The 24,561-nt window shown below is 40.8% G+C and overlaps 1 protein-coding gene across 1 annotated transcript in view; it reads right to left on the reverse strand.

The window, feature by feature from the left end:
• Nucleotides 1–4,866: 4,866 nt before the first annotated feature.
• Nucleotides 4,867–24,561, reverse strand: part of TOP3B (DNA topoisomerase III beta) — a 39,516-nt gene continuing 19,821 nt past the window's right edge. The window contains exons 6-18 of the mRNA XM_075275562.1: nucleotides 24,321–24,517; nucleotides 23,731–23,887; nucleotides 23,489–23,602; nucleotides 20,600–20,690; nucleotides 18,969–19,123; nucleotides 16,246–16,351; nucleotides 15,168–15,314; nucleotides 13,636–13,809; nucleotides 12,398–12,526; nucleotides 11,287–11,436; nucleotides 10,315–10,415; nucleotides 7,500–7,701; nucleotides 4,867–5,336 (exon numbers count right to left, since the gene is read on the reverse strand). Coding sequence (XP_075131663.1) covers nucleotides 4,867–5,336; nucleotides 7,500–7,701; nucleotides 10,315–10,415; nucleotides 11,287–11,436; nucleotides 12,398–12,526; nucleotides 13,636–13,809; nucleotides 15,168–15,314; nucleotides 16,246–16,351; nucleotides 18,969–19,123; nucleotides 20,600–20,690; nucleotides 23,489–23,602; nucleotides 23,731–23,887; nucleotides 24,321–24,517 — 2,193 coding nt within the window. The remainder of the gene's footprint in view (nucleotides 5,337–7,499; nucleotides 7,702–10,314; nucleotides 10,416–11,286; nucleotides 11,437–12,397; nucleotides 12,527–13,635; nucleotides 13,810–15,167; nucleotides 15,315–16,245; nucleotides 16,352–18,968; nucleotides 19,124–20,599; nucleotides 20,691–23,488; nucleotides 23,603–23,730; nucleotides 23,888–24,320; nucleotides 24,518–24,561) is intronic.

A 24,561-nucleotide genomic window follows, 5' to 3' on the forward strand; every position in this document is an offset into this window, starting at 1 on the left:
AATACTCAATTTGAATCCTTAGTGCTTCCCTCTGCTGGACATAATGGAGAATTGCATTGTGCTGATGAATCTGCTAATGAACACAGTTTAGGATTGGGCTACACAGAGACATTGCGCAACACTACCAATTAAACCTAACTATTACATGATGGCTGCAGTCCACAAGATCTCATACAGCTCACTGTATTGCTTTAGACTATAGCTGTGGCTTACCAGTAAATATCAATCAGTCTGAAGACTCATCTTGCTACAACTTATATATTTTGTCCACTTTATGTCAAATCAGAGTTGGCTTACCTTTCAGCATTAGTTTGTGCCAAAATACTGGTGCATACTAGTAATAAAACTGGCAAACTGTCTACTTGACAAAATCATGCCCCCTGTTCTAGACACTGTAGAAATGTGTCTAGCAAGCCTGATCTTTTCTATAAACCAGTAATACACTAGTTGTCCACCAAAAGGAAGGTACGCCCTATTTCAGAATTTTGGTGCACCAATTTGTTAAAGACTTAAACAGGACATTTCACCACCTCCAACAACTTCAGCCATTTACATTATTAGGACGCTACTCTGCTGAGTCTGGAACAATAGACATTTTTTTTAGCCCCCACCATTCCTGAGCAATCAACGCTGTTAGTTTTGGTGCTTGATATGCTATTTAGACTCTGTACTGTCAAAAGAGAGATGTCAGGCAGGAGCAGAGTGATATTCTAAGCTCTGACACTAGCAACCTTCGAATGGAGATGTGAATCACTCTCCCATCTGACCTGACCCCCTTCTAACATTTACAGAGCTTAGATAACACATCAGGCACCGAAACTATCTGCGCTTGTTACTCAGGAACTCAGTGGTAAAGAAAAAATTCCAATTGGGCTGGAATCAGTAGAGCAGCAACTATTACAAGATGCTTAGAACATGAGCTGGTGAAGGTAGTGAAAGGTCCTCTGTAACCCTTTCCTGACATCTGCCATAACGGTACAGTGTATGTTGGGTATTTAAAGGGATTCTACCATTAAAATCATTTTTTTTTTGTCATTCACACATAGGAATAGCGTTAAAGACGACCTTTCATGGGTTTGGGCACAGGCAGTTCTATATACTGCTGGAAAGCCGACAGTGTGCTGAATTCAGCGAACTGTCGGCTTTCCCAATCTGTACCCTGGATAAAGAGCTATCGGTGCCGGTACCGTAGCTCTTTACAGTCAGAAGGGCGTTCCTGACAGTCAGTCAGGAACATCCTTCTCCACAGCAGCGCCTATAGCACGGTACAGTGTGAGCGGGGAAGAACGCCCCCACCCCTCCTGATAGTACTCCTCTATGGACAAGCACTGTGAGCAGAGGGAGGAGGCGTTCCTCCCCGCTCACACTGTACAGCGCGATAGGCGCTGCTGTGGAGAAGGAGGTTCCTGATCGACTGTCAGGAACGCCCTTCTGACTGTAAAGAGCTACGGTACCAATAGCTCTTTACCCGGGGCACATACCTGAATTCAGCGCACTGTCGGCTTTCCAGTAGTAAATAGAACTGCCTGTGCCCCAACTCATGAAAGGTCCTCTGTAAGAAAAGCTATTCTTCTCCTACCTTTAGATGTTTTCTATTCTTCTCCTACCTTTAGATGTCTTCTCCGCGCCGCCATTCGGTAGAAATCCTGGTTTTTGTCGGTATGCAAATTAGTTCTCTCGCAACACTGGGGGTGAGCCCCAGCGCTCAAACAGTAGTGGGGTGTCTCCAATGCTGCGAGAGAAATCTCCAGTGCCGCCTCCATCTTCTTCAGGAACGGCCTCTTCATGCATCTTCTTCCAGGGCTCGGGGGTTAAACTTTTAGGCCTCGGGTAGAGCCAACTGCGCATGCTCACAAGCCACAAGAAAATGGCTGTTTACTTACTGTGTAAGCGGCCATTTTTCTACGTGTCAACGACAAAAAATTTGATTTTAATGGTAGAATCCCTTTAAATATGTATTATACAGCAGAGACAGCTAATGTCTGCGATCTGTGCATTAGCCCCCCTTGCTCCTGATTCAAAGTTGACTGAGGTGTAATTTTCCTGTCAGTGCACTGGGCTGGCGTCCCGTTACTATAACAGCCAGGACCCTTTTGAAGGCTCCCAGGCCTGTATCTCATTATCTTCTACACTGTCTACCAATAAGTATTTAGACACCCATACAAATTAAGATATCTGTGGTCGTGATGTACGTCACACCTTCCGCCGTTAAATAGGAAACAGCATTGGCATTAGTCGCATGCAAGATGCAACAAAGTGCAGAGTTGTCTGATTTTGAGAAAGGGGTAATTGTTGGGTACCACAGAAATGGTCAATCCTTATGGGACATAGAAAGTGAACTGAATTACCCAAAATTGACATTAACCTGTCATTACGAAGTGCTAATCAATAGAAGTATTGTTATTTTGCAATGCATTACAATGCATTAGCATTAAGTACAATAAAAATGTAAAAAAATTTTTTAAAAAAATTCAAATCACCCACCTCCTTTCCCTAGAACACACATAAAAGTATTTTAATACTGTGAAACACATACACATTAGGTATCCCTGTGTCTGAAAATGCCCGGTCTGCAGATCTATAAAATTATTTTTCCCATACGATGAACACCATAGCGGGGGAAAAAAAAAAAAAAAATCAAAAGTGCAGAACTGCTGTTTATTCGCCATTTCGCCTCTGATAAAAATTTGAAAAAAAGTGATCAAAGCAATAGACATTCTCCAAAACAGTATAACTAAAAATTACACCTGGCCCCGCAAGAAAAAATGCCCGATGCATCTCCATACACAGAAATATAAAAAAAGATATGGATGTCAGAATATGGCGACTTTTAGAATTTTTTATTTTTGCAGCGTTTTAGATTTTTGTTAAAAGATTAAAATGTAAATAAAACAATATAAATTTAGTATCCCTAGAATCATACTGAAACATAGTATGCATGTGATATGTCATTTTGGCTGCAGAGTGAACACCGTAAAAACGAAGCCCGCAAGAAAGTTGCACAAATGTACTTTTTCTCCAATTCCCCCCTCCTCATTCAGAATTTTTTTCCCGCTTCCCATTACATTACACAGAGTAATAAATAGTACCATTATGAAGAACATTTTCTCCCACAAACATTAAGCCTTCATATGACTCTGCAGACATAAAAATAAAAAAAAAAAGTTATGGAATTTGGGAGGCGAGGAATCAAAAACGAAAATGGAAAAATATCACCGGCAGTAAGGAGTTAAAAAAAAACAACCTTGTTTTTCTCTGCACGAATTGTCATTGTAGTGGTGAGCTATGTATGTAAGGATGCTGAATATCGCTGGATGGGCCTGTCATTAGTAAATACATGCATTCTCTAGGAAGTAACAACATTGGAGCAATGCACTTTCCCTGTCATTTCTCCTGAATATTTATGAATAAATTGACAACTAGGCGTTACCATTCCTCTTGTCACAGGGATGTGTCCCTACAAAGTTTCATACTGTGTGTTATGATTGGATAGTAATAAATTATGAAGAGAACATGCCCCCAAATGCTAATACCCAGCTGTGTATTTATTCATAAACTTGTAGTACAAACGACCACAAAACACAAAATTATAAAAAAAAAACATGTTACTTCATGGGGAATACAAGTATTTACTAAAATCCATAAGTCAGGAGAGTTGACAGGTCCTTATGCACTACTTCCATTTTCTTACATAGAATTCAAAGATAAGAATGACTTCAGCAGGCAAACTGATGTATTCAAGGGCTAGCAATAGCACTATAGTAATTGGTGGAGCATCTAAGTGTAAGTTCACAAAGAGGGATTTGCAGCGGCTTCTGAGTGTCCTTTCGGATCTTGGCACCGATTCTGTGGCTAATTCTGCCAGAGAACCCATGGCACAAGACACTGCTGATTTGCCCCAGTCATCTGAGGCTAATGTATCTGATGTATCTAAGAAAAATGGACAAACTAATAAGGAGGGCCAGGTCTGTGACTGGGTCCAATTTGGATTGCTGGTATTAAAATGGAAGACATAGGTAACCCATAGCATCCTCTCCACTGCTCAGTGATCTCTCAACAGTAACTTCAGCGAAGGGTTCATCCTACTACGTTTCCTCAGTGAAGTGCTGCCTTAAAGAGGACCTTTCATGGTTTGGGCACAGGCAGTTTTATATACTGCTGGAGAGCTGACAGTGCGTTGAATTCAGCGCACCAGCGGCTTTCCCGATCTGTGCCCCGTGTAAAGCGCTATCTATACCGGTACTGTAGCTCTTTACAGTCAGAAGGGTGTTCCTGACAGTCTGTCAGGAACATCCTTCTGCACCGTAGCACCTATCGCGCTGTACAGTGTGAGCGGGGAGGAGCGTTCTAGCGGTATATAATACTGCCTGTGCCCAAACCCATGAAAGGTCCTCTTTAACTTGTTTCAATGGAACTGTGAATAATAAGGCTGGATCTAGTGAGGTAATCTAGGACTGAATCCCTACTGACCCATTCATTGTGAACAGTATATGTATGTTTATCCTGTGTCTTGTAATGTAATGTCTGGTTGAGCTGTTGGACAATAAATTTCCTGTGTGGATCAATAAAGTATTGTATTGTATTGTATTGTATTCTGAAAGTAAAAGCCGTGGAGGAAAGCAGAAGGGCCAGAAAGTGGAGAGGAATTTGAAGTGGAAGTCTGTCTGAAATTCCTCCTTTCTTTCTGCTGTGTGAACAGCCACTTATTGTATACAGGAAATTGAGAAGCTACGCATTTTACATATCATACATACATATGATATACACCAATGACAGAACTTAGTACCTGACCTTGTAAGGAGCTCTTTTACACATAAGAAAAGTTTTCCAGAACAAGGTTTTATTGAACATGCCAAAAAAAACTTGTTAAACAAAGTATGCTGCCAAGGCAGCCATTTTGTCCTTTGGTTTTTTGGGATTACCTCTTCGACCTCTGCCTCTTCCCCGTCCTTGTTTTCTTCCTTGTCCACCTCTGTGCATTGGATGTCTCATAGTGGCATGTTTCAGCTCCACCAGATCTTGGAAGACACTGTCACAAAACACACAGCCTGTATGCTGAGTCTGGTCTCCAGGAAGGGGACTCTTTGCCTTATTAAAGTCAACAAGCACAAGGGCAGCATCGCACACTTCACAGTTCTCTACAGAGACTCGCACTCTGTGAGCGTTTTCAAAGAAGTGCACAATAACGTTACACTTATTACAGGACATCTTCCATTTAGGACCAGAGGTGGAGTCCAGGACCATCACTCCATTCTCACATTCCACACACTGGGCAATTCCAAGCATGCTCAGTGAATGCTGGCAAGTTGGGTGAGTGCACTCATTGCACCCCATCCCTGTAGAAAGATGGCAAATGAAGATCATTATTAACAGGTACTGTCAGAAACATAACAACAAGGACATATGTAGGCTATATTTATATGACTGTGGATAAAAACTGTTCCTTATTCATAGCTGTTTTACATCTTCGGGGCAGCTGTTTGCATGGATCCATCATAAACTTCTATTCAGGGATCCGTGACAACAGACAAAAATAGCTCATGTCCTATTTTTTGATGTGCGATCAGCCCAATTTAAATGAATTTATTTAGGCTGGTATTTTATACGTCGGTTTTAATTTAATGCTTGTTAGGCTGAAGTTGCACCTGATTTATGGAAAGGCTCTGGATGCCAGAATGGAAATCTACGCCAATCAGGAACTGGCATATTCCTGTATAACGTTGCTAGAAAACTGGTGTGAGTTATAATATGTCAGGCTGAGGTGTCCCCCGGCCCCCCCACATTCACTAATCTGATGTTGAAGTCCTACCCTAAGGAAATAATAGGGCAAGCACTGTGTCACTGTGTCATTCACAGTGTGACATAAAATCCTGTCGGCTTTAACTCCTTTCCGACATCTGCCGTAATACTACGGCGGACACTGGGTGTTTAACTATGGCAGCTGCCATAGCTGCCGGGTGTCTACTGTTTTACACAGTAGACACCCAGCGCTAATGCCTCCGGTCGGTGCCCGGACCAATCGGAGGCATTAACCCCTCCGGCGCCTCAGTCAAAGCTGACCGAGGCGCCATTTTCCCGGCGGTGCATGGGCGCCACCATTTTACCGGTGATCGCCGACACCTGGATCATGCTCTACGGCCAACGTCACATTGCCATGACAGCCGGGAGCCTTGTTCAGCTCCCCGGCCTGTCTTCAGTGATATTCTTTTGCAGGCTGCTCTATGCAGCCTGCAAAAGAAATGACGATTTTTTGCAATGTAAAAATGCATGTATTGCAATGCATTTGCAGACCAGACCCCCTGAGGTTCAAGACCCCTAGGGGGTCTAATAAATGCTAAAAAAATTAAAAAAAAAAAAGGAAAAAAAAAAATATAAAAAAAAATTAAAAAGTATTAAAAATTCAAATCACCTCCCTTTACCTAGAACACATATAAATGTAGTTAAATACTATGAAACACATACATGTTAGGTATCCCCATGTCCAAAAACGCCCGCTCTACAAATCTATAAAAATATTTTTCCTGTACGGTAAACGCTGTAGCAGGAAAAAGAGTCAAAAGTGCCAAACTGCCATTTTTTCACTGTTATGATTCTGATAAAAATTTTAATAAAAAGTGATCAAAGCAATAGCATTTTCCCCAAAATGGAAGAACTGAAAAGTACACCCGAACCCCGCAAAAAAAGACGCCCTATACATCCCCGTACACGGATGTATAAAAAAAGTTATGGGTGTCGGAATATGGTGACTTTAAGAACAAAAAAATTTTAACACAGTTTTGGATTTTTTTTAAGGGGTTAAAATGTAAATAAAACCATATAAATTTGGTATCCCTGGAATCGTACCGAAACATAGAATACAGATGATTGTCATTTTGGCTGCACAGTGAACACCGTAAAACCGAAGCCCGTAAGAAAGTCACGGAAATGCATTTTTTTTTCAAATCAACCCCATTCTAAAAATTTTTCCAGCTTCCCAGTACAATTTGTGCCGCAAAGATTAAGACCTCATATGGCTCTGGGAACGGAGAAATAAAAAAGTTATGGGGTTTAGAAGGAGGAGAGTCAAAAACGAAAATCGAAGTATGCCGTCGGCGGGAAGGGGTTAAATAGCGATACATGGCTAAAAATCATGACAAAATGCAAGTAAGTCCAGCTCAACTCTTTAGGCCGGGTTCATACGGAGTATTCTGGCTCGTCATTTGGTACGTAGATGCCGCGGGAGGATTTGCGGGCCGTATACGCTCCCATTGTTTTCAATGGGAGCCGGTACCGTATACGCGGCGCTATTTTGCAGCCGTGATTTTGCGGCGGCCGCAAAATAGCGCCGCGAGTACGGTCTACGTACCAAATGACAAGCCAGAATACTCCGTGTGAACCCGGCCTTAGACCAAAAAGTTGGATCATAATTTATCAAATTCGGATTTGCAAAAGCCAAACATAGGCTCAGCCTATGCTACATAACAATGAAACAAACGTGATATCCTGATCTTTAAACAAACCTTTTTTCATGTCCCTGAAAGGAGCATGGTTGTAACAATATGGGCACAATGGATAGCTTTTCCCCCTTGACCCTGATGACCACAGCACAAGCTCAAAGTCATCCAGTGGACAGCGCAACTCCTTGTACAACTTGATGGTTCCATTTTGTGGTAAGCTATAGGTCTCATCACAGTGGGAACAATGGAGGCGACTAGGCTTAGCCTGGAACAAACAGATTTGTAAAATGGATAAAAGTAAAATGCTGTAATATCACACTTTATTCAAAATGGTTGCTCTTGTGTTGTATTATGAACTAGTATGCTTCATATAAGCTCATTCACACGGCGCCTCCTGCTCTATAACATGCTGCAGATGCAGATTAGACTGCCATTAATAGGCAGTTCAAGGCAAGTGACATACATTAAAGAGGACCTTTTACCACCTCTACCAACTCCATTTCTTTGCATTCTTCAATAGATGCTACTCCACTGATTCTGGAGCAGTTGGGATTTTTATTCTTCAGCACACGCCATTCTGGAGCAATTGGTGCTGTTAGTATTAGCATAATTATGCTCTCTGCTATCAGGTGGGAGGTGCCAGATTGTAATAAAAAGACAGGAACAGCCAACCTAACTGTAGAGAGCATAATTCTGTTAACAGTAACAGAAACAATTGCTCAGGAATGGTGGTGGCAAGACAAAAAAAATGGATTTTTGTATTCACTATAAAATCCTTTTCTCGTTGCATTCACTGGGCCATGGGTATAGACCTGGCCACTAGGAATAAGAAAAGATATCGGTTCCGTGTCTGGACTCTATCCTCTCCACAGTCACTAGGTTAGCCAGTTTCTAACGCAGCAGTAGAAGAGACACAAATAAACAAGAAAAAAAAAGAGCAAAGAACATGGAACCAACAGCCACCAACATGTCCTGAAGCAGAAGCCCGGGGCAGGAACAACAAGAAAAAAAAGGTGAGATCTGTGTCCCCCAATGAATACACAACAAGAACAGGATTTTCAGAGAGTACAAAAAGCCATTTTTCTTGATTATATCATTGGGGAACACAACACCATGGGATGTCCTAAAGCAGTTCCAGAAGGTGGAAATTACACAGTTATGCGAACAACCTAGCACACAGCTGCTTGCAGAACCTTATGACCCAAGCTGGCATCAACAGAGGTCACAGAATGTATCTGGTAGAATTTGCTAAAGTCACGGACAGAGTACGAGGTGGCAGCTTTGAAGCCTGATGCTGAACAGCTCTCATGGAATGAGCTGCCACAAGGATTCTGTAGGCCTCCCTGATAGCAGACCGAATTCACCTGGAGAAGAAAGCCTTGGAAGCCACCAGGCCCTTACGAGAGCCCTCAAGGAGAACAAACAAGGTGTCAGAACAATGGAAAGGGTCCGTAAGAGCCAAAATAGACCTGGATTGCCCTGCCCACATTCAGGCGGACCAGGCAGAAAAATGGTAAGATGATGTCCTTACTGATGTGGAAAGAACAAAGCAGGAAAGACGGTGGTGAACGAAGGACAACCTTGTCCTTGTGGAGAACAAGAAAAGGATGCTTCCAGGAAAGGAGAGTCAGTTTGGAGACCCTGCAGATGGAAGTAAAGGCCACTAGGAAGGCAACCTTAAAGGACAGAAGGTGAAGAGAGATCTTGTGTAAAGGCTTGAAGGAGGAGCCTGAAGTGCTTCAAGGACTAGATTGATGGTAGGGAAGAACATAGTGTGACACTCCCTGCAGTCAAAGTCTACACATGAGGCCAGAAGGCCAGGGTCTTCTGAAAAAGAATGGAAAGGACAGACACCTTTCCTTTAAGAAAAGAAAGATCAAGTCCCTGATTCAGATTGGATTGGATAACTCCAGGATCCTGGGAAGAAAACAGTAGAGAAGATGGAAGTCATTATTTCTGCACCACCGCACGTAGGCCTTCCACATGCGATGATAGATCTTAGCAGACTGGAGATTTTGGGCCTTGAACATGGTCTGGATAACAGGCTCTGAAAGCCCACGGCGCCTCAGGACCTCGGATTCAACAGCCATGCTGTTAAATGCAGCTGCGGTATGGTGGAGTGGAACAGAAAACCATGGGCCAGGAGGTTGACATACAGAGAAAGAGGCTCAGGGTAGTGATTGGGGTCTGGAGGACATATATTTACCCGATCCGCTGTCTTTGGACTCCTCAGGGTCACTCCTTCAGTGACCTCGCACATGGTAGTATGGTCACCGGCATTCTGGCCATAGATGCAGTGGTGGGGACTGCGTGACCAGTGAAGCTTTCGACATATCGCTGCACCCACATGGGGGTGGGACTATTGTGGCATACATGCTAAAGCCCCTCAAAAGAAAAGAGAAACGATATAAGGCAGAGACCTGCTTGAGGTCATGTTTGTCTTCTATGGACACTATGCTAAAATTGGCTAGCCAAGTGACTGTGTAGAAGGTATAGCCCAGAGGCATATCTGCCATCTTTTGTTATTCCTAGTGTCAGCTAGTGGACAGGACTCTATATCCGTGGTGCTGTGTTCCCCAAAGGTATTGAGCAGCAGCACCTATTAATGGATACAAAAAATTGGAGTTAATATAAGTGGGAAAGGTCCCCTTTAACAAATGGATAGAACAATTCTAAACAAATTCTAAATGTGACACATATACAAAAGTATTACTACTATTAAAATTAGTACTAACCCCCCCACAACTGTACTATTTTTGTCAAGAGTATGATCATGATTTAAACCTTAACTGGCTGTAGTAGACATTTTGTGACAGCCTTGTTGCACATATATGGTGCCATAATTGTAAGCAGTGCTAGTATATAATGACATACATACCTGAATGTACTTCATAAAGCGGTGACATTTCCCACAGCGAGATAGTGGTTTGCCAGTGGCAGCCAGCGGCGAGAAGGACACCTCCATTAACTCATCCATACCTAATAGAAATTCAAGGTTTTCATTACAACAAATACCGATTTAAAAATGCATTCTGACCAAATTGTAATATCATACCATAAATGTCTGGTCACCATCTCTGGGAACCCAATTCTTTAAAACCTAAAATTGCTATTGGTAAATCCATGTTCTCCAAAGAGGTGGAGGTTAAAATGGTGGCACCCTGATGTAAAGGCATTGATATCATATTCCATTTCCAACGCTTTTGGTCAGAATTTTCAATCAAAGTATAAAAAAGGCTTTTACCAAAGTATGGGAATTGTAAATGCTTTACTATCAAATTTTTACAGATGATTTTCAAAAACAAGAAAGGGCCATATTATCTGTTAGGACCATATTTTAAGCATACATTCCAACATATGAAAGGATACAAAGCAGGAAAAATCTGGTGACACACCAAGACATTTTACATTGGAGAAGTTACACTCTGGGCATGATGAGATCATTGTAATGTGTTTGCCTGCACCAAACCGTAGAAAGGCAAGTAGTGGAGCAGGGAGAACAGAGAGTTGAAATCAGGCATTCTGCCAGGGACAGCAGGACAATGGCTGAAATCTAGGACATCCCCACTGAATCCGGGAAGGCTGACAGGAGGATTCCTGCTGCAGTTCACCATTTTTCATATGGTTAAAGTGGCCTGGGCTAATTATAAGAAATAGGGGTCTGATTACAGGGGGCCTCCATTCACTTCTATAGGGCTACTGAGACTGTAAAGTGAAGGGAGTGCTGATCACACAATTGTACTGGTGATTGGGCCCCCACATTCACACACATGATCTGTGGATACGGTATAAATGTCCATAAAGGGACAACCCCCTTAACTTTCACTTTTTTGACACACTGAAATCTCACCTGCAATAGAATCTACAAAATAGTGAAACTTCCTTTTGAAGATATCCAGAGTGTGCTCAAGGACCTGATGGTAGTTTACTTTCCCCTGGGCAATCAGATTAAGTTGTTTTTCCACTGCACTGCGTATTGTGGGCAAAACCAGCTCAGGATCTAGGAGTAAGAAAAAAAGCTGTGAAATTCAGAAGTCAGACTGTTGCATTCATCTTTAGACCAATTTCATTGAAGGGACCTTTTAACCTGAATACGGAGCCCATGGAGGCTCTGGAACACTCCATTATACATAGGAACATAGAAGGGTGACAGTAGTAAAAGACCACTGTCGTGTAAGAGACAAACTATTGGTTGCAAAAAATGTAGGCAATAAAACTTCAACATGTATGCGCATACATTTATCTGCTAGTTTAAGAATTGTAGTTTAAAGGCAGTATACCACCTTCCACAAGCATAATCAACTGTCACCACCATGCTAAAGAGCACATGACAATGTCTATGTAGGTTACTTTGTAGATTTTTAGAAAAACAACTTCAACTCTTATGCAAATGAGGAAGCTGTTGCACTGTGGTGGGTCTTTAACCATGGGAGCACTGTTCTTGCCACTCAGACCCCTACCATCTCCTGCCTTCACCACTCAATGTGCAATGGTAATTGATTCTCCCCATTTCCCATCTTTTTGAGCAGAAAAGGCTGAAGGAAAGGCAAACTGCCTCATTTGAAAAAGAATGTAAAGATGTTTTCTTCCAAATCTACAATAGTTACATACATAAGAAAGGTATGTTGTTTACCACTATAATGGGTTCTGTATTGCAGTGGTAGCAGTTGAATATGCTTAGATTTGAAGTGAATATGCTGAAGCGGCCAAGCATACAGAGCATGCGTGAAATTTCATTCGCGCTGATGGGAAAGGCTGCTGATGAAAGCCATGAAGAGGAAAGAGGTGTTCCAGATTTAGAAAACGTAGAGTATGCCAGATCATCTAAACGTTACATAATATTGGACTGATAATGAAGTAAGAAAGAAAGCAATTCTCTTCAGGAATAATAATCCTCCAGCAATAACCACAATGTATCAATAGCAGTATTGTGGTTGTTGCAGTAATGTTTTTGTACTTACCTATTTTGTAATAGCCATGTACTAAGACAATGCCCAAACTGGTAGGCTTCAATCTGCGGCCACTTTCTACTGTAACATAATTACGCTGACAGATATTATTGATGTGCACAGGGATACTTGCATCCGTACCTAATAAATAAAAACACATTATATGTTTACCTTTATACTTGATACATACAGATAAAGCATCACAGTTTGCTAGAATTTTTGGTTGTACTCTTGAACAGGGGTTTGCCCCGCAGACTCAGTTAACTCCTGAATCTTAGGCCTGGGTCAGATTTGCACTTGGTATTCCATTCGGGGAGTCCGCATAGGAACTCCCCGAACGGAATACTGAACGCAATGACAAGCGGTGAGCTTATGAAAGCACAGTGACCCCATAGACTGTAATGGGATCAGCGTGTTTTCCATGCTGTGTCTGCTCGAGTCATGCGGAGAGAAAAGTACTTCATAAATTACCTTTCGTTCTGCATGTTCCGTGGGGACATAACGCGGAAAACACACGGACCCCTTTACAATCTATGGGGTCCGTGTGCTTTCGTAAGCGAACTGCTTTTCAATGCGTTCAGTATTCTGTTTGGGGGGTTCCCATGCAGACTCCCCAAATGGAATACCAAACACAGATTTGAACCAGGTCTTACCATACCATCGCACGATGTCATGCCTATCTCTGTAGCTGAGAACTCACTATTCCTCCACTGAAGGCACTATAATTATATTGGGGGGGGGGGGGGGGGAGGAAGTTAACGTGTGTCCCAACATGCTTGTCTGATGCTAAGCACTGGAACAGGACCAGTAGAGAATTGGAAAGATGGTTACAAGTCGAGCCCTTTCTAAATTTTCGTATACCGTTGTCAATTGGTTTAGTAAGTTTTATTCGCTAGACTACCATACACACACATCTGTGGAATTGGAAAAAAAAAGTTACTGACTCTGACTCCGATATTAAATTAGTTAAAGTAATATTATACAATTATCAATAATGTATAATTAATTTGATGCATAGTTTGCTGCAAGTTTACTTTTATATGAGGTCAATCACTAGCCATTTATGAAGGAGTCGGAGGATTTTTGGGAAAATTGAAGAGTTGAAGCTTTGTCCGGTCAAATACACAGCCTTGTCTATATATCAATAAAAGATGAATAAAGGCAAGAATTGTGTTTTTGAGGGAAGTGCTGTGTGTCATATTTTTTGTTAATATAAGTTTGCATATATATATATATAAAGAATTACCAACCAATCCCATGCTTTTCCATCAGGGAGATGAGTTCTGCTTCGGTCAGATAATCTGGAGGGCACGTCTGTTTTTCTAGAAGCTTTATCTCATCCACATTAAACTTGTCGCCTCTCTCACATGGCTGAAAGCTTTCTTCTTTTGGGATACCCTGCCAAGGCATTACTTCCGTAAACCCTGAAATCCAATATTAAAGAAATAATCCTCTCTCTTGCAGTTAATGGGGGATGTATCACCTAAATGATTTACTAAATAAAACCAGATAGTGAAAACCTATTCTTTTTATAATCTATTTTTAATTTTTGCGTGTAAATGTTTTCCGGATTGTTTTCTTTTTTTATTGCAAACCCTTTTGCCTGGAGAGGGGTTTCTGCCGTGCAATTTGTGGGATAATCCCCAGATTTGCTGGTGCTGCTGCAATTATTTTTCTTTGAAATACAGCCGGCTCCCAGCTTCAGCACCACGATCTCGTGCAATAGCTGTGTTCTGACAGGACGTACCGGCACGTCAGAACAAGGCAACCACTCCCCGGACGTATATAGTCTATGGGCAGTCCAGAAGTGGTTAAGAAGCACATCCACTAGCTCTAACTCGTTGCATCCTTCAAAATGTCTTTCTCCAATGAATCTTGAGAAAGCAGTGCTGTTAATTTCAGCACCCAATAAACTAATTAGTCCCTCTACAGTCAGGGGGGCCATTCTTGACTGGAATCGATCAGGTGGGACCGCCCACCTGAAAGTATAGAGAATAAATAGCATATTGGGTGCTTAAATGGTGAGAACTAGCAAAAATATTCCAACTGTGCATTCAAGTTTGTGGGAAACAGGATGCAGTACTCACTATGGTCACTATTAAAAATGTACAGCAAGTGAGTACTACAGCTCACTTGCTCATGGGTGAAGCAGCTAATATGCAGGTGTCCCAAAAGTTGGACAACCCAATGATCTTATGGATAAAACATCAATTTTTAAAATGCAGGAAAACATTTAGCGCAATAATGGTTTCCAAAGAGATCTTCAAAACCATGAGGAATTCAAACAGGAAGTAGAACAGTGGCTCAGTGGTTAGCACTGCAGCCTTGCAGCGCTGGAGTCCTAGGTTCAAATCCTGCCAAGGGCAACATCTGCAAGGAGTTTGTATGTTCTCCCCGTGTTTGCGTGGGTTTCCGCCGGGTACTCCGGTTTCCTCCCACACACCAAAGACATACTGATAGGGGATGTAGATTGTGAGCCCTATATGGGACAGTGACTGATAATATCTGTAAAGTGCTGCGTAATATGATGGCGCTATATAAGTAAGCATAATAAATAATAATACATTGGGAAAATGTAAAACTTCTCATTATTCAAATGATACACCATTCATTTCCTAAAATTATAATACCCCTTTAAAGGGGTATCGCCATCTTAGAATTTGTGTATATAGCCATAGTATAAGTCATAAATACCCGATGGGTGTCCCACTAAAGGTATGCTATGGATATAACCATTAATACAGAGATGGGAATATAGAAGTTATAAAACACATTTACTCACCAGGAGATATAACTTCCTTGCAGGTAGATGTAAACCTCTCACAACCTACACTGAAAGCAATACTTGTTTGGAGATATTTGCAGTCATAACTGATGGTAGCAATAAAATGACGGGTTATATACTCATATAGTCTCCATGCATCAGTACCTTGGAGAAAAGAAAAAAAAAACAAAACAATAACATGGGAAAAAAATAAAAATATTAAGTTAAATTGAATGGAACTTGTTCCCTACAGACACACAGAAACAAGACAATGGCTCTAACGTAGTTCACTGATTGCATATAAAATACTATGTTACGCTAGGTTCACACTAGCATTCGGACACTGTCCCAGATTCTGCTTAAAACTGGTGGAGATTTCAGTATAAAATCATTGGAAACCTGGCAGATCTATTACAGTCTATGGGGTCAATGGGTTTCCACGTCTAACCACTTTTTAAGTGGATAGGGTTTCTGTCTTTCAGGTCAACTTAGGAATCTGAAAGACTGAAATCCGAACGCAAGCGTGAATATAACGTTAATAAAAGATAAGAAAACTGAATTTAAATTTAGGTAAATATCACTAATGCTTTGGTCATAGAGGACAGTCTGCAATGCTTTGACGGGAGACTTGGTTTGAGGTACTGTCCAATCTGATGGCAGACGTTTAGGTGGTTCAGTTCTTTGCGGAAGACCATTGTTTTAGCTGGGACTCCTGCACCCATTATTTGCAAAAATACTGCAAGGGCAGAGTAGAAGGATTTTCTATATATTTTCAAGTAAGGCTCATTTCATATAGCTGAAAAGATGTAAATAATTTATGGACTGGGTAGAGTGACACATCAGAACAAAGTATCCAGAAAGTCATGTGACCCTATAGTCATCCCGACTTTCATCAACATATCATTATTAGGTCCAACATTCAGCACAAACTTTCTATACAGCTGCTTGTAAGCTCCATTAATGTTATTAGCTTTGCTTATGCAGAAGTTTTTAAATTCTAAAACAGAAAAACTGACTGTGATAAAAGACATTAAACATCAAAAAAAGAAGAAGAAGAAGAGAAACAATTTTATAGATCTCACAGACAACTATTTACCAAGTTCTGCCTCTGTTGCTGAACGCATTGGTGTAATAGGAGGATGGTCTCCAGCATCTGTTCCTTTTCTGGGGCGATTAATATTTTCAGCAAGCAAAGCCTTAACCTGAAAATTCATCGTAATGAACGGTCAATGAATTTAGCTATGCATGCCTAAATAGAGTCAACCTTGAACAGACAATTTTATACTAAGGTATTGATAAAGAGCTTTTACTAATATACCATAAAGACAACATCATGCACATAATCGTGCGTGTGTCTCATACCATGAACATTAACCATCTAACAGTTTTGCCTGTCTCCTGCTCAAGCTTTGAGCCAAATAGCTAACAATTTAGCGCGCACAGGATCGGTCAGGGAATTTGCAAAGATTCAGTTACTTAAACGGCTCTAAGTTTGGAGCCACAATCTTTGTTTTATTTAGAAGCTAAGAATCATGCCTAAATCACCAGTATAACCATCAATATCACTGGTTGAAGTGGGGGCTGCACATTGCAGCTCTCATTTCAGACATTGTGAGGGGGAACACGTGCAGCCCAAAGTGTGCAGGGAGGGGAGAATGATTTCTTATTCTTCTATCCCTGTGATTTCAGATGACCCAAAGGGAAGGGTATCATGGACTTTTGTTCATGATATCATCTGCCATTATCAATCAGAGAGCATACTTGCCGTTTAAAGAGGACCCTTCATGGTTTGGGGCACAGGCAGTTCTACTGTATATACTGCTGGAAAGCCGACAGTGCACTGAACTCAGCACACTGTCAGCTTTCCTGATCTGTGCCCCGGGTAAAGAGCTTTTGGTCCCGGTACCGTAGCTTTTTACAGTCAGAAGGGCGTCCCTGACAGTCAGTCAGGTACGTCCTTCTCCACAGCAGCACCTATCACGCTGTACAGTGTGAGCGGGGAGGAACGCCCCCTCCCCTCCTGATAATACTAACTTTTAGAAACATACCTCTGATGATTATGTTGGCATCTTCGGATGTAACCGACATTAGAAACACATTTGTATGTCGTATACACGTAGTGAGCGCTCTATTGTTAATTGTGCTTTTATGGATAGAGCTATTATAGGAGGAGATCTATTGGTAGTCATGCTATGAGGATATTCAAACAGTTTATGCAGATCTGACAGTAGTAAGAAGGCTATGTGGCTTCTTTTTTTTTTTTTTAATGTAGATTGTGAGCCCCATATAGGGATCACAATGTACATTTTTTTTCCTATCAGTATGTCTTTGTAGAATGGGAGGAAATCCAAGCAAACACGGGGAGAGCATACAAACTCCTTGCAGATGTTATTCCAGCTATGTGGCTTCTTATACATAGCGCTTGTGTCTTGATTATCATAAAGGTACTATAGGAAATAGCCATTAAAAAGGAGATGTTCCAAATTTAGATACAATATTTATATGGTTGATACACCACTGGTATCATGGGAACATGGGACTTATTTCCTATAGGGGATAGAGTGACCAGTGAACAAGGCTATGGAGTATCTGTGTATATATGGTCCGCTCCCCTAGCTGTACTTTTATGTAGGTGTTCCTAGTTATTGTGCGAATAGTTTTAATCTGATTCTAAAAAAGATTATATATTTTTAATACGTCTTAGTATTAGTGAGTGACCCTCCTACGTTTTTGAATAGTTAATTACAGGCACGAAACACTTTATTTTGTTTATATTTCTTTGTGTAAATTAGTAAGTTCTTCTATTTTACATTATGAAATCAATGCACGTGATTTTTTTGGCTCCAGATAATCCCATTAAGTTGTTAGTGGTGTTCAGTTCATAATTTTTTGTAGGCCAGTTAAATTCTATAATAAAGGAAAACCTTTTTTTTTTGTAATGGACCTTGCTTTGTGGACAAGGAAACCACAGAGACAGGGACATCACAGAGGGCCTTCTACATAGGGCTATAAAAGTGGTAGGTCAAACCACTGACTCTGATCCCTCCATTATTCCAACGCCTGATTCCAACATAAACAGCTTATAGCCACTGTCAGACAGTAGCAGTAAAGATCCTTTAATTCAGTAAAAAGCTAGTGACTGAAATCCATAAAATCTATTGAATTATAGAAGAAAAATAATTGTATAATTTCAAATAACCATTTTAATTTTGAAACTGGAGTTGGTAACTTATTTTTGTCTCCAGAGTTCTACTTCTGCATAACTGTTACAGAACAGAGAGTAAGATACTGCTCTGTACCCTGACTTAGTATCCCGTTCTGCAGTGATAACAGGCAACAACCCCAAAAGAGCTGTCTGCAGATAAGACCCTCTTCCTTTTAGAGGAGTTTGCTGGCTTGACTACTATTCCCAGATAATGCCTTAGGTTTCTTTGTAAACCATGCATTAACTATATAACACCCTCCAAAAGGTAGTGCTAGAAGCAAGTTCCTCTTTTAACCAATGAGTTTTTTTTACTCATATTCATTCCTTCATACACCCCAATTATTTGGAGTGTCAATGCATTTTGCAGCATTAAGATTTTATTGAAACTGAGCGGTTCAGCCCAGACGTGTCCTTCAGGTGACATGCTATTCAGCTTATCCAGAGAACAAACAAGTGCTTTACACCACTCCAGCTGATGCCCAGCGATTGTGCATGGTAATGTCATGCTTACATGTTCTTCACTGGCCATGAAAAACTAATCTAATGCTGTAGATTGTGTGGCATAATAAATACCTAAAACATTATGAAAGCTATTACTTTTTAATTTTGCTCACCGTATCACCCCAGAAAGGATTGTTGGCCTGCTGCCTCAGGGTACCTTTTAGATCAAAGTTCTCAGGATAGTGTGTGGTCTCTGTGCGAGGATAGCTGATGTAGCCTTGAGTATATAATCGCTCTGCAATCTGCATTGTATGTTGAGGGCCCATACCTGAAATCACATGCGAGACAAAGATACATGCCATCTGAATAAGACAATTAACAAGTAAATACAATAACAATATAACATCATTATCTAGCTGAAGTAATAACTTGAGAAATATCCCAAAATCAGTCTCACGAGAAAAGAATTAGTTCAGTCTTTCAACTGCATATGTTGGAATAAGTCTCAACTGTAAGAAGCAGTAGAAGCATCTGCAGGGAATATGAAATTCATCTTGGAGCTGATGAAAAGATCTTAGGAACCATCTGAGAGTAACTACCACATGCTGGTATGTCCCACTGGTTTCCAAAATGCTTATTCCGCTAGTCAAAAGAACTCTGCCAGTGTATGGTTGCCCCATTGAAGAAGATATTAAAGATGTCCTATCTGTGCCTAGAGGTGTAGAGAAGAATAAGCCTCGTTTAGAATGTCCAATATGCCTGACGTTTCATATGCCATGCTGCCACCATGTTTAGTCTAATGTTCATCACTAACAATGTGATACTCCAGTTCCAACATGGCCACTGACAGATGAGTATGTGACCCAACACATCCAACCACTGTCCATACTAAATACCACTGAACTATATATTTTTTTTAAAACAACAATTCACTACACATGGGCTAGTTTCTCCTGCTGTGAGCAATGTGGGGCCTGTGATGGATGGGTCAGATCAGTTGCCCTTTCATCAGTGGTCTGCTGGTGGGATAGGCCAGCTGTACTGTAAGTTATGAAGGTTAAACTCTATGGCCTTTACTTCATAGTAGGTAAGTACCAAATACTTACCGTATATACTCGAGTATAAGCCAAATTTTTTAGTACAGTTTTTGTGCTGAAAAAGCCCCCCTCAGCTTATACTCGAGTCAGCAAAAAAAAAAATTTATTTTATTTCTTTTTCTTTTTTTTTTTTTTTTTTTTTTAGGGGGGGAGGTCTATGACCAGCAGCAATATCAATGTATAGAATCTCCCATAAAATAGTGGGAAAAAAAAGAAGCTTTAAAAAAAAAATAAAAAAAAATTAAAAGTTCTAAATCCCTCCTTTCCCTAGAATAGATACAAAAGTAGAAAATTACAGTGAAACACAAACACATTAGGTATCCCTGTGTCCGAAAGTGCCCAGTCTACTGAATATAGGTTATCTGCAGTGCTCCTCTTCCGTCAGGAAGGGGTTAATAGGAGCACTGCAGATACCCTATATTCAGCCAGGCTGAATTCCAAGTGCGGGAAAAAAATCCCAGTCCTCAAGCTCAGGGAAGGGGCAGACAGACAACCAAAACACACCCTCCCCTTTCCCATCACCCAGCATCTACTACACCCAAACACTCCAACCATTTTAATTTTTGAAATTTTCCAGTAACTGCTGCATTTCCCCCCTAGGCTTATACTCGAGTCAATAAGTTTTCCCAGTTTTTTGTGGTAAAATTAGGGGCCTCGGCTTATATTCGGGTCGGCTTATACTCGAGTATATACGGTATATAACATACCCAAAGCTGAACTGGCCACTCTCAACATTTCCACTGTGTTTAATGCCTGAGGTCTCTGCTTGGCCTTCTCCTTTTTGCTGACAGTTTCTACCTGCAGAAAATAAAAAAATGTCTGATTAAGCTAAACAAAGCACGACATAGATTAGCATTACACTTTGTGGTAAACTGTGGTTTAGTTAATGCATTAAACACAAATAAAATACATTCACTATACATATTATAAAAAGGCTACTCTCCATAAGTAAGAGGATTCCCATGTATAGAAGTGCAGATGACATAGAATTAGCCCTCACTTACTTGCACCAGAAACCAGCATATCAATATACAGTATATAAATATATGTTTTCCCCTTGTGATCGGTGCCCTGTTACCAAGACATCACTGTTTTTGTCAATAAGCAAATGAGCATTTTGGAACAATGAGGACATTGCTGTTGTTGTAAAGAGGTAACTGGCAACCCCCTTATTGCTTCAAAGAACTTATTTGTATATTGAAAAAAAAATGCAATATCTCAGCAGTGGAGGCCATTCACAAGCGCAAAACTCCATTTTATATGCTGGGTGGTGACAGGTTTATCTCAAGTAATATGGTAAGGACTAAAAAATAACTTTTATTAAATATTCATTAAAAATATTTCTGACGCATAAAAACTAAGTGATTGTGTGTGAACAGGCACGTTCAAATCATGAACAGACCTACCTCCTCTATTCCACTATTTTAGCTAGTGGTATCCCGACCTACTGAGAACTACCACAATTGTGTGAGGGGTTGCTTTCTGATAGTGCCTATGGCTGTCCACCTACTACACACATCCACAATTGCCACAAGATAAATCCTGTGCCAAATTAAAGACTCATTCACATGCAGCTTACATGCAGTGTAATGGGTGTTGTTTCTGAGGGTCACTAGCAGGCGGCTTAAGCAGTAACCTTTGCCTCTATATATATATATATATATATATATATATATATATATATATATATATATATATATATATTTACACTTCTAAAGGTGAATGCAGAAATGCAGCAATCACTATCCCATTTTCTGATGCACTGCACAACCTGTTTGCTCACAATATGGGATTCAATAGTATAAGGCTACATACGTCAGATAGATGTCTACACGATCCAGCGTAGTGTGCCCACTAAAAATCTGCACTTAACCATCAGCATACAGCGTAATCAACTCCTCTGTGTGTGCACTACATGGGGAGTTACCACTATGCTATAATCAACTGTTAATTGTGAAGAGTCACCAAGAGCCCTGACAACTGCATTTACACTTCCCTTTGCTTAGCATATTATGCCCATGAGCTAACACCCTGTTCACACATGCTGCATGGTATAGCCTATCCCTATGCGTTTCGACCAATAGGTCTCATCAGGGGATGTTCTGAAGGCTAAATTTAAATATTTGGGGAGTCCAGGTTGCTACTGTCTAGCAGCTAAGCACTGGCATCTCCACCTCGGCACTGTGAGCCATAGACACGATCAGAAAGCAACCCCTCGCACAATTGTGGTAGTTCTCAGTAGGTGGGGATACCACTAGCTAAAATAGTGGAATAGAGGAAGTAGGTCTGTTCATGATTGAACGTACCTGTTCACACACAATCACTTAGTTTTTATGCGTCAGAAATATTTTTAATGAATATTTAATAAAAGTAATTTTTTAGTCCTTACCATATTACTTGAGATATATTTATATGTAGGAGGGACAAACCAGATACACCTTTTGTAGTTTGGTCCGTGGTGATAGGTTTCCTTTAATATACATGCTCATGTAAATTTACTTCTCCTCTATCCCCAGAACCAGCATGATTGCAGCAGATTACATGCTTGAAGTGTTAAGTCTTCTGATTTTTGTGGGGCAGCTATTAAAAGGATATTGTGGGTTCAGCAAATAAGGCTATATGCACACAACTGTACAACTGTATACATTTGATACGGTTGATTTCCATGAACCGCCCTTGCCTCCATGGGCCCATTCACTTTATTCAGAGAGTCCAAGCCACAAAATGGACATTCATAGGACCTGTCCTGAGTTTTGCCCCAGGCTCACAGCCCCATACAAGGGCCTCTGATAATACACAGGGCCAATAGCTGTCCTAGCTGTTGAAAAACACAGCTAAGACACTGGCAATGCTCGCATTGTGTGCATGGAATATAAGTTTAAACAGTTTGTTCAGCAATAACAACTGATCACCTTTCCACAGTATAGGTAACAAGTGTCTCATTGCTTGGAGTCCAAGCCATCAAAGTGCCCTGGTGTTTCCCACTTTGAGTAGACTGATGGTGGTTCTTGTATGCTACTGCTGCTGCTTCATTCACTCTCCAAGGAACTGATAGAGACAGATAAGTAAAGGACCTGTGTACCCTCATCAGTACCACTGACACTGAATAGAACAGCAGCATCATGCTTTCACAACCTTGTTACTTTTAGACAGGGACATTGATCCCTGTTCTTGGTGAAGGACTCTTAGCAATCAAACACTTATTGCCTATCTTGTGAATAGGTGATAAGTTTTTATTGTGGGAAAAACTATTCAAAGGGACAATTTTTGCCCCCCAATTAAACCCAGATCTCTTTTTACATTGAAATTGCAATGGAAAGTAGAGTTAAATTTGAATTCACAAATTTATTTAAAGAACAAAAAAACAAACACATAAAAGTGTAAGCTTGTGGTGTTACCACAAAGGAGAATGGGCCCTACCAAGCTCTAGAACAAGAGGTCCTGAGGTCCTTATCACATGACTGCAGTGAGGAGGCTTTTGAATAGAGCGGTGGATGAGCACACGTGCTCCTGCTCCGACATTCAAAGTCTATCGGAATGACCAAGCCAGCCATGTAACAGGTGTTTGTATACCCACAGAAGAGACATGTTGTTACCTTTGCCTCCCTGCTTGATTTTGTAAGGTTTAAGAACATCTGAGCAATCTCTCTGTCGAACACTCGAACACGATCCCAGTCTAGAGTAAGTGTATGTTCTTGGCCACGGCTCACCTAAATTAAAAGGTAAAAGACTGTAGTAAGTTGATGCTTTAACACTTTGGCCATTGGGCTCCAAACAATATGTCAGCAGCACTAATACGCCATTGGACGTTACAAGTATAATTCAATGTATGGCTCACCTTGACCTGAAGGACCCAGTAAGTTTCAGGCTTAAAAGACTGGATCTTATCATGTCTCTCCACACAGAATCCTAATGTGGGAGTCTGGCAGGGACCAAAAGATATTAGCGAACTATCCAGGTTGCCATATTTGCCTTGAAAATACTTTGTTTGAAACCTGTGTGATAACAAAATGAATTAATAAGGACAAGAATATAAGGCTAATATCATATAATATGGAATGCATTACACTTCTATAAAACTTGCTTTTGATATCGCTCCAGGTCCACATTGTAGTATATCTGTGCCATATCAAAACAATATGACAAAAGGTAAAGTAATATAGCAACAATGGGCATGTAATGGTCCTAAGATAAAAACCTTTATCGCTTGCCTAAAGTGCCTAAAGCCATGGAACATGCTGACCCTCTTATGAACAAGCTTTACTCCATATTCTGCTGTGTGGATTAGGTGCAAAGTTAAAACACAGCGTATACAAATACAACCTGCATTAATATGTGATAGAGCCTTCATTTTCTTAAATATGGAAAGATAAAAGATATTATACAACAATCATGCAATTCTTTACAGAAGAAAAACCATGAAAGAACCTTGTGAAGGCACAGCCAATCCTGAGGTCCAGTTCCTGCCTAGCATCGACAGAAAGCGCTTCATTCTTGTTGGGTTCCCCAAGTCTGTTCATAGCATTCATGATATCTGTATCTGTGATGGAGCTGAATTTAGCACGGTACACTGTACGCTCCCCTGTGTGTGCCCTGTTCATCACCGGTTGGACTGCATCCAAGACCTAAAGCATAGCAAAAGCCACAATAAAATCTGATAAATTTAACA

This window comes from Leptodactylus fuscus, chromosome 1 (assembly GCF_031893055.1).
Source record: "Leptodactylus fuscus isolate aLepFus1 chromosome 1, aLepFus1.hap2, whole genome shotgun sequence".
NCBI classification, from domain to species: Eukaryota; Metazoa; Chordata; class Amphibia; order Anura; family Leptodactylidae; genus Leptodactylus; species Leptodactylus fuscus.